General features: G+C 43.7%; 1 protein-coding gene across 1 annotated transcript in view; it reads left to right on the forward strand.

The window, feature by feature from the left end:
* Positions 1 to 1,630: 1,630 nt before the first annotated feature.
* The window catches only part of LOC146817555 (uncharacterized), a 414,447-nt gene continuing 398,386 nt past the window's right edge, over positions 1,631 to 17,691 (forward strand). The window contains exon 1 of the mRNA XM_085609212.1: positions 1,631 to 1,983. Coding sequence (XP_085465338.1) covers positions 1,732 to 1,983 — 252 coding nt within the window. The 5' untranslated portion in view covers positions 1,631 to 1,731. The remainder of the gene's footprint in view (positions 1,984 to 17,691) is intronic.

Consider the following 17,691-nt stretch of genomic DNA (forward strand, 5'->3'; position numbering starts at 1 on the left):
AAAAGGCTGGCAGTAGGGAAATAAAGGGGTCCCTACAGGTCCCTCTGTTACCCCTGTGCATGGGAGTGCAGGCCGGGAGCACATATTTTGCCCCCCTGTGTGTTGCACCCCTCTTCCTACACAGCATGGACTGCTCAGTCCATGCCGTCAAGGAACATCCATTGGCAGTACCACAGCAGTGCAGTTATTAGACTCATTATGAGCCTTTAAACTGCACCGCTGCAGGACTGTCACGCCGCCCGCCAAACAACGAAATTACTCATAATCTGGCAGGAAGCGGTTGAGTTTGGCAGTCCTGGAGCGGGGCGCTGGTGTGACGGCCCTATCCAGGACCACCAAACTCATAATCAGGCCCCTAGTCTTTAAATGGCTCGACTCCTATTTGTGACCTTTTGTCCGAGGCAGATCCTTAGCTTAGCCCAGCACAAGGCTCTTCCTATAATTTTACTGGCTTGTCCACCTCTATAGTTAGGTTGCAAAGGGCAGAGTTTAAAGCACAAAGGAACAGTACCACCTGCTAAATGATTACATTGCTATGAAGCAGCGAGCTCCCCTTCTTGCATTCATTCCAAGCCCATGCTAAAACACTTTGAGATCCATACGCAAACTGGAAGAGCAGTCACCCATTGCAGCAATGCAAGCCCATCTGTGAGCAAAGTCTGCCTTACCTGGCTAACCTTCTGTCAACCTCCGGTGGCTCAAAGGGGCTGAAAAGTTGAGACACTCCTCCTTGAACTCTCCAGGTTCAAGCCCATCTTAGCCTGAGAGAATCCTTCCTGCCTGCAGCTACTACAGCGTGGAAAATTCGAATATCGCAAAGCATGGAACTCTCTACCACCTGATATTGGTTCCGTTTACCACTTTAAAAGATGCCCCGATGTGGCAGACAAATGCCCTTCTTTATTTCCAATTCTCAAAATAACATACCTATTTGCAAAGCGCACTTTCACCCCATGAATCATTCTGGCGCTGGTTAATAGATTTTGTTTGTCTTCCAACTCGTTGGAGCTCATTTAACCGACCTCGGAATGTTGAAAGCGTGAGTCAACCCTGTAAACATGCTTTTAAAAACAGTCTCTTGAAGTGGATGCATTAATCCACTGAATGAGCGGACGCACCTCCTTGGTCCCAGCATCATAGTGCACACAGTAGACTTGTTTTTCCTCGAGAATTATCTGCAAATTTATTTATGAACGTACTCACGAATACAGAAAAAGAAACACACACAAAATGTGTGATTTTGAAACCCACACACAAAATGAGTAATTTTTTGTTACAATAAAGATTCACCATCATGCTTTTTGAAAGCCAAAAAGTCTGTATTGTTATTGAGCCCGTTGGTAGCTGTCACGAGCCAACAATTCGCTTGACACTTGGGCCTATCTTCTTGCCTTGCGTGAAAAGGGCGGATGACTGCGCGCTCGTGCTGGTATCAGGTGTCACGGCCACCGCCGGCAGTTCAGAGACATGAATTGACGACAGTGTATCGGGTTTGGTTAATAATCCACGGCTTGTATCTGCTTGGGCACACCTGCGTGACGGCGGCCGGGGATCGCCGATGAAAGGTTCGCCTCGGAGGGGGCAGATCCGCGGAGATGCAGGCGGCTCTCGGCTCGGCCGGTGATGTGTCGGTGTCAAGCCCACTCAGGAATTGGTATTGATCACCTGCTGCGGCTGGTGAACTGGCTTCGTTTGTACAGTGCGCTGCCAGGGAGTCGGGCAGTGCCGAGGATGCCCGCAGCTGCCAAAGCAACTTTGGAGACCCTGATAACAGGCTCAGGGACCGTGGAGAGGATACTGTCCGAAGGGGAGAAAAACACCAGGGACCTCCAGATACCCGCCTGCTTCAGCAAGCTGCCACAGGAAGCGACGAAAAACTTCCCGCACACCAAACGAGTTGGAAACTACCTGGTGGGCAAAATGATCAACAAGGGCTCGTTCGCCAAGGTGATGGAGGGACTGCACATTCCAACCGGCCAGAAGGTAACAGCCTTGAAAGCGACCAATTCGGAATATTTAACAGCAGCCCCAATGGTTCCTATAATTGTGCATCTCAACCAGTCCAGTTGTACTGCCCGACTTGTGCCAAGTGATATTTTCACTGACTGATCAGTGCAAGAATGGCATTTGCACGACTGCAAATTACATTTTGTGCTAGTTGAATATTGCATGTAACTTTGCGCTTTTGCTACAACCAGTACACAATTTTCTGTCAATTGGGCAATGCATGTAATCTGGGTGTGGTGTCTGAGTGCCTGCATTAGGGACCAGTGGTGAGTATGAAATTAAATTTTGTAGCTGATCCGTACAGCCCTATTGAATTTCTTTTTTTCTACAGAATATATGTTTTTTTGAGTCAACGCATCTACAAGCGTTGCCTTTTCAGTAAAATCACACTAAAGGGGCCATCTTCTGAATTATGTCATGAAAGGTCATAAAACCCAAGCTGACACCATCAAACAATGAACTTTGCAGGAACATTCTAGGAAACTTATTGTTGGTGATTTCTAGTGATGGAGAATTGTGCAGGGAATAGTTATTTTCTCTTCACTGGTTGACGCCTTTAATGTCCAGTGTCTCAGAGACCCTCCAGGATCCATGATATATTATTAAGTACATTTAAATCTCGCCTAATGTTTCACAAACCATCTAAAAACGAATGTGACCGAGTTACGTGCCTTGCACTTGCGACTGAACAATTTAGCAATGGCAACAGGGCCATTTTGCACAAGTATTTGCAATGTCCAGTGCCGGTGAAAATGTATCTTTGGCAGTGCTGAGTTTGAGCAGGTGGTTGCCGGTGGGGTATACCAGCACTCATTTTGGGGGCTAACACTTATTCTTCCACTTCAGACATTTCCAGAGAGCAAGAGAGGAAGAACCACTCAAAGGGTAAAGATGGATGAGAAATATGGAAAAAAGGTCAGAAAGGAAGACAGCAGAAACCTGCAAGAGAGAGAGAAAAAGTGATAGGGATTGTCTGGTAGAGGATTAAAGAGGCATGAGGTGGGTTTAAGCGTAAAAAGCTTTGGTATTCAGTAGGGTTACATTTAAATGCACTGGCCCCCGGCTTCAGATCAGAGCTTTGAGCACCGTCCCTTTCCCATTTTGATTGATCGATTTACAAATTAAGAACTGTTGATCTGTCAATGCAAATGTTATTTCACACTTGTAGGTCAGTGCAAATGTAGGTGCAAAATAGCCAAGGCAGCAGTGCAAAGTAGCGTTGTTACTGTTCCGATGCTTGTTCTCTTGCCTCCCACACCCACACTCACATCACACCACACCTGAAGGAGCTCCACTCTATCCCCATTCACAAATGAGCACAATTCAATCTCCTCACCTACACTTTGAAGGCACTACATAACACTGGCCCCTCATACCTCAACAATTTCGTCTTCTTTCACAAACCTTCGAGACATCTCTGCTCGTCCCAACTCCCACTTGCAAAAATCCAGTTTATATGGAAAACCAGATCTGGCGGTTGAGCCTTTTCCTAAATCTGGTATTTGTAAAACTTTAACTACTCACCCTTAAGGGTGTCAACACCCTGGTCCGTCGGGGAGATTAAGTGAGATATTGCCCAGAGTCACATGATGATGAGCTCAGATGCCGCCGTCGCCAGGGATCGATGCGCCACGCCTCTCCCTCCTACATCACTCCTAAAAAATGTAACTACCTGCCTCTACTGATAAGACCCTCCTCTTCACTTCTTCAACTCCGCAAGAAGCTGAAGACCTGGTTTTTCGAGTAGTCTCACTAGGTATGCCTAGACTCACACCTGCTCAGTGCCAGGATTCCCTCCCAGGTGATAGTGCGCTCTACAAAGGCACATAACATAACATTTAAACCCAGGAAAGGTCACTGTGGATTATGCTATTACAAGCATGCTTCTAATTGCCTGTTAAAATTGATCCAGATGTTTTTGAAAAACTGCATACATGTCTCTGTGCCACCTAAAAGTGACATATCTTTGACGGTCCATTGCTTCCGGACCCAAGTCTTTACAGTATCAATATACAGTGAAAGTTCATATTTACTGAATAGCATGACAATTCATGTGTTTTAGTTTAGTTTTGTCTTTGTTGCCAAAATTGAAGACAGCGTTTCAGCCCTTTCACATGTTAAGAGCCATCATTAGGACAGTGAAGTGTAAAGAGCACAAGGTTCTTTGATTCAACACTGGCAAAAAAAAGTCAGATGAAAGTATGATTCAGAATGCTTGAAGTAGTTTTGAGTAAAGTTGGAAAGTTGGTCAGTCACTGAATAGCTGCTAATTACTTTGGAAGGATGAATCAATCAATCATCCATTCATTCTCGGAACGTGGGTCAGCGAATAATACTATGCAGGAGTGAAGATCAATTTATTTCAAGGGCAAGCCAGTTGTGAGAGGGCACAATCAAGATCCAAAGCCTGCTGATGCAGTGTTGCTATTGTAAAGTCATCTTCACTCAGATTTCTTCTGAATTGTTCCCTTTCAAGATTTATTTTTGTTTGCTGACACCTACTCATACATCAATCTTTGTGAATTGAGCAATAGATCAGTATATGTGCACAGGGAATGGTGTCCTATATTTTTGGTCTGGCTACAGACAGTATTAGCTATCTGAAAAGCCTCAGAACATCAATTCCTCAAAAAAGCACTGTAAGAAGTAAAAACGTCAGTGAGTAAGCTTAAGGGTATTGTGAGAAATTGGGTTATTGGTTGAGGGGGATGGAAGCCGCACTCTGGCAATAACCACAATCCTGGTCTGGGTGAAACACAAAGGTCACTAAATTAACCTGTGCTTAAACATCTGGTAGCTTGGCACAAAAGCAGTTAGGCTTAACTTAGAGTCAATGTGTAAAGTATTTCTGCAGCCCAAAAACAGTATTAAAGTGAAAACACAACACAAGAAAAATCCCAAACCAATTTAGAAACTTAGAGCACATTTTAATAATTTAAATCATACCTGAACAATAATATCCAATCAATAGAATCAGAGATATTCCATTTTAAAGTGTTTAGTGAAAATAGTACCTAAAAGCACAAAGTGCCACTTGTGTTCATCTGGTCACACTAGATTAGGGGAAAGTCACAAATTGAGGCCAATGGAGCGTGGGTCGGATACAGGGACCAGGTTATTCCTGCTGAAGAGTTACCTTCAAAGTCCAGCTTAAAGAGATATGTTTACGGTGGAGGAAGCTATGAGGAGGAGGGTGAGTGTCACGGATGGCTGTCGGTGGAGCACGAAGAGTAGGTTGAGCATCGCAGATGGTAATTGCTGTAGCATGGAGAGACAGTCAAGAATCTCAGACAGTCATGGCTGTGCATTAGGTGTTGTTGTGGCTGTCGTTGCTGTAACGCAAAGTTTAGCTCTCGTATTGCCAGTCATCACTGGAGGTCACTGGAGGCGTGAAGAGGAGGTCTGATTGGAACTTCGTGTTGATGGTTGTTGTGGGCGACTGAGTTTTGGTGCGAACAGGCCCGTTTGGCGTCGTGTGTAGCCCAAGATTGAGAATTTTCACCCTTTCTTTAAAATGAGTGCACTCTGATGCCAGCCAAGGGTCCGGTACCTAGTGAGGCACCACTTGGGGATCAGGCACTCACTCCAGCAGTGACCAACATGACTCAAGCAGGTACAATTACAGGTCTAAGCAAGTCCAGTTGCAGCAGGTTAGCAGGACAATTGCAGGGAGGCCTCTGAAGCTTGTTGTCTCCATGTACCTCACACAGAAGGTCAGCCAGACGACCCATAAAGTCACTCTTGTTTGCCTGGGCTAAAGGCAAGCAGGTCCAGTCTTTCTTCTCTGACAGCAAAGCAGTCCTTCAAGCAACAGGTCATGTCCTCTGGCAGTGGGGCAGTCCCTATCCTGCAACTTCCACAGGTACAACAGTGATCTTAAGAGTGGTTCTGAGGCTCAAATATTTAGGTATTTATACCTCATGCCAGCCTTTGTGTTGAGAGGCTCCCTGTCCAACTACCACGTCTGGTTCTGAAAAGTTAATCTCCTTTCCCTGTCAAGGTTCCAAACTGTCTGAGGTGACAAAAGGCTGGGATCAGGTCCCTTTGTATGTGCTGGCCCTTTCAAGATTAAGTGGGGCAGAGTAGAACCCCACCCCAAGCCATCCTGGCTGGATGGTCCATCCTGTCCACACCTAGAGCTAGCCCTTTTAAGTGTAAGTGTGGCAGAGTAGAACCCCACCCCCAGCCATCCTGGCTGGATGGTCCATCCTGTCCGCACCTAGCCCCCTTTGTGGCATCATCGAGATGCAATGCACAACCCAAAACAGCAAAACTATTCACAATCATGTGACTATGGATGCTGGCAGCAGGCCCAAATGGTTAGGAAAAGAAAAGGCAACCTATTAAAAGTGGAATTTTCAGAATTGTGACTTAAAATCCTACTTTGCCATTAAAGAGGACTTAAAATTACAATTAATTTGAGCATAAATAACATATCTCTGTCTGCTCCCAATCTAAAGTTAACACTTATTAAATATAGTAAGGTAACCCAGTGTTAGTCATTTCGAGACGTAGGCCTTACAATAGTGAGAAACAACTTTAGGAGTTTTTCACTGTCAGGACATATAAAACTTACACATGTCCTACTTTTTAAATACAATGCACCCTGCCCTATCAGCCTTTAGGGACTACCTAAGAATGACTTATACATATTAAAAGGGAAGTTTTAAGCCTGTCAAAAGGTTTATTTTGCCAGGTGGAAATGGCAGTTTAAAGCTGTACCACAGGCTGCCGTGGCAGGCCTGAGAAATGTTTTAGAAGGCTACTTTAGTGGGTTGCACAATAAGTGCTGCAGTCCCTTTTGTAGCATTTTATTCACAAGCCCTGGGTAATGTAGTACAATTTACTAGGGACGTACAAGTACAATGAAATGTGCCAATTACGTGGTGACCAATTTGACCATGTTTGAAGGAGAGCACACAAACACATTGGCACTGGTTAGCGGTGATGAAGTGCACAGAGTCCTAAATCTATCAAAAATGAAATCAGCAAAACAGGAGGAGTGAAGGCAAAAGGTTTGGGGAAAGACCACACCAAGGATGTCAGGTCCAAGAGTTAGAATGCAATATTTTGCTTTGTATTCCCTTTAAGTTCACCACTTTCAATTCAAACCTCATTTATGCTGTCATTTTTATAATACTCCTTCTTTAGGGCATAGCTTTTTAGTCAACCAGACTCACATTCTTTTTCAAAATTGAGTGCTAAAGGGAAATAAAGGAGTTGTCTGGCCTCTCTTTTGCTACATAGGTCTCTTTGGGATTTTCTACCACAGGTTTGTATTGGTGGGGCATAATAATAAGAACTGTCAACCAACTGAGAGCTGGATTTGTCTCTGCCAATTTGCATAGAGTAATCACAACACCGCTCCTCCACCACCTCTGTATATATTTTTCACATATTGTACCTGGTTAGCAAAATTAGGAGGAAAATCTGTTACCCAGTTTCTATAGATCTGCTCTCTTGCCAACAGATTTAGATAAACAGCAGCTTCTTTGTGTGAACTGGCATTGAGACGTTGTTGGCTGACATACACAAATTTCTTATAAAATAGTTTACCTCAATTTCTTGGTTTAGTTCTCCAGAAATTATGTGACTCCTCATTCCAGAATGGTTGGAGAACTGGATATGACCTAAAGATGTCAATGTCACTGAGGCTCATCTGCTTGCATTTAGGACATGCTTTCTCTTTGTTCGTTCTGAACGTAGCATCTTCAGAGGTCCACCACAGCTATGAGCAGCCCTAAACTGATTCTGCTTAAATAAGGCAGTTTTCACATTTTTATAAAGAAAATCTATAAATATCATAGGGCCATATGTAGAAAGCAAAATTGCGATCGCAAACGCCGAAATTCGCCGAATTTCGGCGTTTGCGATCGCAATTTTGCTAAGTGGGATGTAGGAAGGCAAATCTGCATGCAAAATAAGGAATCGCAAAATTTGCGATTCCTTATTTTGCAAATGCATTTAACGAATCCCAAATAGCGATTCCTTAAATGCAATGTAGAAAGCACCCAAGTTGTGCTATTTTGGCTTAAGGAATCGCAAATTACCACCAACTTCAGGTTGATGGTAATTTGCGATTTCTTTCAATAATGCAGTTTTTTGCATTATTCAAAGTGCCATGTGGCACACATACATGCCCTTAGGGCATGTATGTGCGCCACATGTGCACCCATGCTCATTACAGGGGTGCAAAAGGGTGTCATGTTGACACCCTTGCACCCTTGAAATTGCATTCTCAATTTGCGATTCTCTAATTGAGAATCGCAAATTGAGAATGTCTTCCTATTCATTCCTATGGGCCTTTTAGCCCATAGGAATGAATGGCAAGGTATTCCTTATTTGCGATTCTCAATTAGAGAATCGCAAATAAGGAATAGGTGGGATTCGCAAAAAAAATTGCTAATCCTACCTACATAGCGTTTTGCTATTCTCTAATTGCGATTCCCTAAAAATTGCAATTAGAGAATCGCAAAACACAGCCTACCTACATATGGCCCTTAATGTTTTCTAGTTATTCTCAATCTTTGACATCGCAGGCATCCATCTTAGACCTTCAAAGATGATTTTATTTCAGATTTGAGGGTGTCCGGGAGCTGGTTGTAATAAATGGCTAAGGGTTTTATCACTTGGAAGAATGGGGGCACACTTCACATCAAGGCTGCACTCCTTGTACTCTTCCTACTTTAGTGTCTTTGTCCACATAGATAATTGTTTACATATAAATAGTTTTGCAATCTATATATTGATCTAGGTTGTCCCAAGGGCATAATACCCTCCTAGAAGTAAATTCCCCAGTCCAGAAATCCAGTGTGTCTTATAGGAATGCTAGGGTGTGAAACAAGTCTTCTGGAGTGCCAGGTGAATTCAAAATAGGTTGCTTATCACTGTAATATGACATACCTGCTATTTGCCCAATGCCACTCCATGAATGTATTTGTGTAAATACAGTCTTCAACCTGACTTTTTTTTACAAACGTAGGAGCAGAATTCTTAAACAGAAAGTCATGCCCCAACAAGGCCTTATTAGGGCAGTAGCGAAAAAGTCCATAAAGCTCTTACAGACAATCCCATATTTAACTCTAATGCTCTTGAGCTGGGCTCCCCAACAATATAATTGGAGATCTGACAATGTATGCCCCTTTCTTCAAATACTTCCCCAGTTTCTTCCATGATAGAATAGAACCCTAACTAGCATCAACACAGGTGTTGCTGACAGGATTGTTTTTGTGTAGGAAGGAATACCTTTAAATAAGGTAGAGTAAGCAATTCTCAATAATAATACACGTGGTTTGATATTCCTTGAGTAAAATAGTGGTCAGAGATTGTGTTCTAATCATTGACCATCATGCCCTTTGAAAATGATTTCAAAATGTACGGGTATCAAAACACCACAATGTGCTGTATTTCCTCTTTCCACTCAAAAAACAGTATTGTGGCCTGATGGCAAATCCAGATACCAACAGATACTTGTGGAATCTCAGAGGAAGTTATCATATTTCTTTTAATGTCTAACCTGAGCATGAAAGCACTCAGATGGAGTTCATTCTCGGCAACATCTAACACACCAAAACCAGGAATGACTTTTTAACATAACAATGAATGAATTAACAAAACAGTCACCACAACCATAATATCATTCAGGTTCTCAGTGGACTCTAACCTTTGATTCAGATCTCATGTCACAAAAAAATTACCGTTCCTGGTTAGTAACCATCACTCATACTCACAGTTCAGCTATATTTTTATTAAGTGAACTTCAAACTCACAGTCCAAGCAAAGGTTCTCTCCTACCTAACGGTCAGAACACATTGACAGTGTTCCTGACTCTACTCTTTCCAAACAGAAGAGCAAACCCCAATCTGTTTCATGACTGGTAAAAAAACTGTTACATGACTTCCACCAAGGTGAATCTGCAATGTCTGCCCTACAAGCATGTATCATCTTCAAGGACAATTGCATCAAATACAAGCAGCTATGAATGGTATCTCATCCGCACCTGAGAGAAAAACAAAACATTTCCAGGAGCCTGTGCTTCACCAGATTTTAGGATATTGCAAAATTGGAAGTCAAGGAATCCGCGCGCCTTCTGCAAACACGTGCTAAGAATATGAAACTATATCACTGAAAGCATGAGGCCTGCTCCTGCAGTTCAGAACAGGACTGGAGATATCACTTAAATCTGTTGTTGCAAATGCACCTCTCAGCTTCCACTACACACCAGTCTCCACACAGTTTCCAAACGGAATAGACTCCACTATGTCTTTTACAGTTGGGGCATCTTTATCAAAGTTTTGCGTCACCCATGCACCATGCAAGGTAACGCAAGGGTGATACAAAACCTAGATGAGATCGACCAAGCCACGAAAGGCCACCTTATGTGTCCCTGTGGTGCTTGGTAAATATGAAGAAACGCAAGGCAGCCCAAGTCGCTGCCTTGTGTTACTGTGCCCCAGAGATGCATTTCATGGGTGAAGAGTAGGTGTTCCCACGCATCCACCCATGGATTTTGGCACATTCCCTTTTTTTTTTCACAACCTGGAAGTGGTACATGAAACTTGATAGTAGAAAGTGTGTTTGGGGTAAATACACAAAAGTGATTAAAACTGCCCTCACACACAGCAAGCTGTGTCATGCTTCATCATAGGGCTGCTGACACACCTCCGCGCAGACCAACGCTGGAGGTGGAGCAATAGGGAGGGGGAAGACAATACAACATAAATTGAGAGAAACGGCATCATACGTGAAAAAAAGGTGCAGATGTAGTGGTCTAAAACTGGTCTCAGGGAGTCCCTATTACAATTTTAATACTGGGTACCCTGTCCAGACTAAAAATGGACTTGTGGATGCTCGGTCAGGAAGTTTATAATGAGACACCGACCCCGACACTCTGGAGAACCGTCAACATGTTTCAGCCGGCAAAATGTACTACCCCGGCTTTCATCAGGACTCTCAACAATATGACCCCTATTGGTACTGATCCAATCTTCTTCTGATCCAGGAGTAAAGGACAAGTCACCCTACTGAGTCACTGCTCGGTTTAAATGTGGTAGAGTCCCTTTCTCTCCGAGAGGAACCTGTAAAAAATGAAAATAAAAACAGGTAAAGTGCAAAGCGCTTTGCCCTTCGTGCAGCACTTATTCCCAAAAAACATCAGTGTTTCGCGCCCACACACACATACTGAACCAAACATTCGATACTGGCAGCTCAGGTCCTCAAGAAGAGAGGGACCCGGCGGTGTGTTATTAGAAAATATAATCGCTCCTACCATTTGTAAAAGCAATTAGAACTGGCAAGGAGTTTAAGGTTAAATCACGGAGTTAAAAAATAGTTATATACATTGTGGGTATCAAAGCTGGGAGACACACATTAAACCATCATTGTCCTTTATGTTACGCTTACCAAGTTCATTTAAAATCTAGACTTGAACTGGCGGGGGAGTGAGCACAGCTCCTTATATTCTCACTCTGTTGTACAAGGGGGAATGAGAGATGGTTACGCAGTGAAAATACTAATGAAATAGGGTGCAATCGATTTTCAGGTGAAGATATATCGATATGTTGCAGTCGACTTCCTATCTCTTAAGTTATACATTTCCAAATTGGCTAAATTGCCCTGAGCACCTCCAGAGAGAAATGGAGGCTGGCGTAGTTAAGAATCACCTATGTCAGCCGTTTATCGAGTATTAGGTCCTGTATTCCTCTAAACGGTTTGACAAGTATACAAACTGCTGAGAGTCGTCCCCTCAATCCCTTACTTACTTCGTCAAGGGTAGCTGTGGCCGAAACCTTTTGTCTCTCCATGGCGCCATGTAGAAGTGTGTGGCGATGCTCCCGGGGCTCCCGTTAACTGTGACTGACTCCGCCCATGTTTACGTGATGACCCCATGTGACCGGCGTTCCACAAGAGAAAAAATAATAATAAGCTAGCGCGCTACCCTTCCTTTTGATTCTCCTTCCTACTCAGGGCATCAATTTTTAATCAATTATGAACCTCTTGCACCCGTGGTGACTGATGGGCTAAATGGATATATTCCGCGATAAATTCAAGAGTTTCTGAGCGTTATATATGGGGCTACATGGTATGTTTTCTCGTGTTTAACAGCTGTTTCTAACTCCGCCCACAAAACGTGCCATCCCCCTAGCGATTCCCATCGCTCAGGGAATGCTAGAAATCCAGGTTAAATCATTGCCGCAATTTACAGACCTTTGCAGTCTCGAGTATGCGCATGGTGAGTGCATTGGGGCATTAATGCTGGTGGGATTCCAGTAGATCAGAGTGCTCGTTCTCTTATTGGTTGCAAAGCTCTCCCAATATATATGAAGTTACCCTGCTTATGTGGTCATGCGTGCCAAACTATAATTTATGGCTAAATGGTGAACCTAGTTAAGGATGTAACTCTATGTTTGCTTCTCCTGGGTCGATATAGAGTGGGGTCAAAGACACCTCCTCCATAATATTTTTTCCTTACATAAGAAAGGTGTATGTAGGTGTCGGTAGTGAATCATCAGGTGTACTGAAACATGACACATATGTTTCATGGGTTCCGGATACTATTCCAGGGGATGTCGTCATTTAACCCCTTGGAGTGGTTGCTAACTCTGTAAATCCACTTTTGTTCCCTTAAAAAGAGTGCCCTCTCTGGATTTCCCATGTTCATGTTCAGATTGGGTTTGTCTATGACAGTCCAGAAGAAGTTCTCGGCCGAGTGGTTCTTTTCTTTGTAGGGGTTAGTACGTCGGCTAACAGTCCGTTGGCATCTGCACGTTGATCTATGCTCCATGATCTTTGTTTTCACCCGTCTGGTCGTCATCCCAATGTAAATGAGATCACAAGGGCATCTCATCATGTAAATCACGTGGGTTGAGTTACAATTAGTGTGCCTCCTTTGTTCCCAAGGCCGGGTCAAGCCGACATTCACTGTTTTTGTATTGGCTGTCAGGAAGCACACATCGCACATCCCCCATCTCATGTGGCCTGTTACAGGGGGGAGGGTCCAGGTCAATCTTCTTTCATCCGCCCCGTCCTGTCTAGGTGATGGGTTTCTAGGTTTAGTGTGGACCAACATGTCTTTAATGTTTTGGCTCCTCTTGAATGAGAAGAGGGGCTTTTGAAGTTGCAATCCATTGGAGTTGAGAATCTTCCAAATCCGTGTGATGATCCTTTGAATGCTGCTGGAGGCAGTACTAAATGTGGTGACACATACTGTTCTCTCAGTAGTTGGTTTCTCGATTAATTCCAGGAGAGCATCACGGTGGCAGTTGCTTGCTCTTTTGCGAGCCCTCATGAAGGTCCGTGATGGGTAGTTCCTTCATAGGAGTTTCTTTTGTAAAGTAGCTGCTTCCAGCCTGAAGTCCACTAAACTAGAACAGGTATGTCGGAGGCGTAAAAACTGCCCCACCGGGAGATTTTCCCTGAGTGAATTAGGGTGAAAGCTTTTAAACGAAAGCAGGCTGTTCCTGTCCATTGGTTTATGGAACCTTTTTGTCTGCAACCCGCCCTCAGCTGGAAAAATAGTCAGGTCCAGGAAAGGAAGGCTCTCTTTGGTGATGGTAGAGGTGAACAACACTAAGGGATTCTGGCTGTTAAGTCAGATCATTCCCTGATTTTCCATGAGCCGTAGACCTGGGAATGTCTCAAAATGCTATGCCTCCTAAGGGGAGGCGTAACAAGAAGAAATATCTTTATTTCAGCACACGTAGAAAGAGGAAAAGGCCTTAAAGGTAAGCCTGGGCAAAGCACTACGCTACGCTTGCGTAGTTTGCGAAGTTTGCGCTATTTCGCACTACGCGAATTGCACATTGCACAGTGCAAACAGGCGTAGCGTAGCATCGCGTAGTGTAGTGCAGCGGTCATTTTTTGCTTGCTCGCGGTCCTCAATGTCAAGTTGGCGACCGCGTGCAAGCAAAATGACATCCCGGCAAGACTTTTTCCTCATTTGCGATCAGCAACATCAAGTTGCTGATCGCGAGCGTAGAAAAGAAACCTCCCGGCGAGCTTCTCAACGCGGGGAGGTCAGGTTCCTCATTGCGAGCGGTCGCGTATGCTCGCGATGAGAAACTACCAGTCCGTGTTGAGAAAGCTGCCGCTCGAGTAGAAATCTACTCGAGCGGCAGAAAACGACCGCTTGCACTGTGCAAGATGCAGTTTGCACTGATTGCACAGTGTGGACAAGCATCCGGCACTGTGCAATCAGTGCGAACAGCATCTTGCACAGTGCACTATGCAGTTTGCGAAGCTACGCATAGCTCGCATAGTGTGAAGTGCACTTCACGTAGCTACGCGTAGCACTACTTCGCAAACTACGTCCAGGTTACTTAAAGGACTGTTTTTGTGCAGGAAGGAGCAAGGGCGCCTGAGTTGCCGCTAGGCAGCACTCAGGGTGGCAGCGCAAGGATGGAGCAGGAACGCCCCATATCTTAAAAGATATGGCGCATTCCTTCCCTCTCCCTTTCAAGCAGCCCAGTATGGTGTGTTGCTGCTTTGAGTTTCTTGTAAAAATGACCAATATGGCCCTCGATATCCATAATCTCTAATCATCTCCCTAAACCTCATCGAAATACACTGGTCTTTTGCTCCCCTGTTAGGTTTTCTCTGCATCTGCTCACATAAAGACTAGTTCCAGAGGTTCATAAGAAAGCAGACAGCAGGAAGAAAAAAATCCCTGGAGTCAAGGAGTGGAGTTTGTAGATAACACAGGAGCAGGAACAGTAAACAAGAAAGAACCAAAACTGAAAAATAATACATAACTGCAGAGGGAGACAACTAGGTTGTGCATTATGAGGGATAGTGTCTATTTAATTTAAGCAGGTGCCATCCCCCCAAACCCTGCACCCCCAAGCAGTGCAATAGTCAGGCTGTGAGCTTAGTGTCTGGGAAAACGACAGCAACTCCTAAATAATTGGATCCTATTGGTTCAGAGCACGTTAAGTTTCTTGTCTATGGGACCCTCTGCACAGCCTAAGTAAAGCAGCATTTTTCATTTCAATCCACTGAGTGAATATCATAATTAACACATTTAGCATATTTATTTGCAGAGTACATTGTTACTCCTGCCTATTGGTAAGTTGTGCACTTTGTCAGTTCCTATCAATTACTCTTACAGAGGTGTATCTGCTGCAAAAGCCTTCGCCCTTTTCCTCTGTCTGTGTTAGAACTGATCCAAATAAGGCTGAGAGGGGCCCACTTACCCAAAGGGACAGGGCACCGTCTTAGACTATTAAGTCAAATATAAGACTCCCTTTGGGCTTGTATATCAAATCTCAGGCACCCACAACACTTACTCCAATCTCATTCTACACTTCATATACAACACCTCCGATGGCCTTCAGGTTCAAACATCACACCTGTATGTTTTTAAAAAAAAGATTTCCTCTTTTACACTTTATTCACATACATATCCCCAAATCTAATCTAAAAACAATAATCAATTCACATATCAGTGCCAGATAATTCGGTGCCAAAACCACAGTTGTTTAAAATATAGTTACATTTTTTTAAAATCTGTTTGAATTCATGGCAAAAGAAATGAAAGAGAGGGGATTGTGTTTTTTCTCGTTTGCCCTATCTCACAATAAAAAACTATTCATTACAAAAACACATACAAGCAGACAGGGAGAGTACAGTAGACAGTCATCACATATGTCTTTACACCCACTAATCTTTCTCGATCATTGCTTGTGGCAGAGTATCTTCAAATAGTAAGTATCTACTGTGTTAGAACTGAGCCTTCCTCCTTGCAAACCCCATTAAAAAAAAACGCAGATGCACAGAGCGGCAGACTCAAATTGGCTGGCATAGACAGCAACTCATTTGTATAAGTTGATGGTATATATTAACTTTACATTTATGTGTTCCAATATCTAATGATTTTGTTGCACAGCCATCAGAAGTGTTTACCTAAGTCCAACAGAGTGTTAGTCTGAAAGATATGTCACCAGATTCAACAGTGTGAACTTCTCAGTGCGTCAAACTTTAAGGGCATTTTTGGCACATTCCCTCAGTTTAATCCCCAGCACTCCAGTGTGCTATAATGTAAGACGGACCACATTTGTCAAACTTCTTTAGAGTAGTTGCTCATTACTAAGGTTTCCAGAACTACACATCAATTTCAACATGAGATATTTCAAGCCAAATGAACCCCAAAAATGTAGCACACTGAAACGTCCAGGACAAAGTGCTGCGCATTACAAAACTCTTAACCAGGGTCTGACTGGCCTATTGGGCAATCTGGCAATGCCCGATGAGCTGGTCGGATAGGTCAGTGTATGGCCGTTTTCTTGCAGGTTTTTTGACCTGGTTCATGTCCAAAATGTGGAACCGCCATGGAAAGGCTGGCGGGGATTGGGTTTGGGGGGCCTGCAACTTGTGTTGGGGGAGGCGAGGGTGTACTTGGGTGGTACCCATGGTACCCCCCTACATTTCAGAGCACTATGTGGCAGGCCCTGTGTGGGCTATGCCAATGCAATGCTGTGAAATGCACAATATGGCCTTTTAGCATCGCAGTGGGTGCTGCTGTCAGCAGCAACCGTCGCAATGTTAAGATGCAGGATCCGACCACCACGGTAATGGTCGCATCCTGATCTGGTGTGCGGTACCACTGCATGCATGGCAGACGGTCCCGGTTTACACCAGGATGGCAAACGGACTGCAGTCCGTCTGCTATCCTAATGAGCCCCTTTATACGGCGTGTCTTTACCAGTTCAAAGCTGCGATATTTCCCAATGTGGGCCACTTTTTGACTATCTAACTTGCTAATGGGGGTCACTTTTGTTTCAATGCCCCGGCCTACTTTCTGTTACAGTCCGGCCCTGCTGCTAACCGATAAAAATAATTGGTATTGTGATGCAGCAATAGTGAATACATTACTCTTCATATTTTTAGACTTCTTTATGTTCAGATTTTTTCACAATCTGCCAAGAACATGAATTTACATCTTTGAAAAGTTATCATATTGTAATGCATACAATGACCTAAAAGATTTGCATGTTGCTAGACCTCACATCCTTGGCATGGTATTCCCCCAATCTTTTTGCCTTCACCGCTCCTGTTTGCTGAATTCGTTTTTGTTGGCTTTAAGACTCTGCTCACTTTACCACTGGCAACCAGTAAGTAAGTAAGAAAGTAATTTTATGATTAATTAATACCTTTGCATACACGTGACAATGAAATATTTCTTATTCGTAATTCAATGGATAAAACAATTTTAAAAACCATCTGTATACATTGTTTTAAAAATTACACAGTTGGGCTTACACTCTTCAACGGTCTAAAGTGCTTGTGCAGCAGGGAATGCTGGGCTGGTGGTAGCTTTCCAAGTTAAACAACCGTCTTTGTAAGTCCAATTAAAGTGCTTGTTTTTTGTGCATACAACCAGCGTTGTTTTGAAGTGCCTGTGCATCTGTAAGGTGCTGCAGTTAGTTTTTTTTCAGTCTAGCTTCAATGGATGCCCGGTTCAGCTGTGTTTTGTGGACCAATGTCCACTTCGGGGATTTTTTGAGTCTCTTGGCTACTGTGTCAAAAAACTTTGTGAGCCGGCCGTTTAGCTGTATGTCAGCTGGATTTAAACACAGCTTTACTGCCTGCCTACAGGTCCTGATACCATGCTGCTTGAATAATGGTCGTAATAATGTGGGTCTTATGTCCTTTAAGTTGGGGCAGATGCAGATGATGTGGGTTTTTCAG

The sequence above is a fragment of the Triturus cristatus genome, chromosome 6 (assembly GCF_964204655.1).
Source record: "Triturus cristatus chromosome 6, aTriCri1.1, whole genome shotgun sequence".
NCBI classification, from domain to species: Eukaryota; Metazoa; Chordata; class Amphibia; order Caudata; family Salamandridae; genus Triturus; species Triturus cristatus.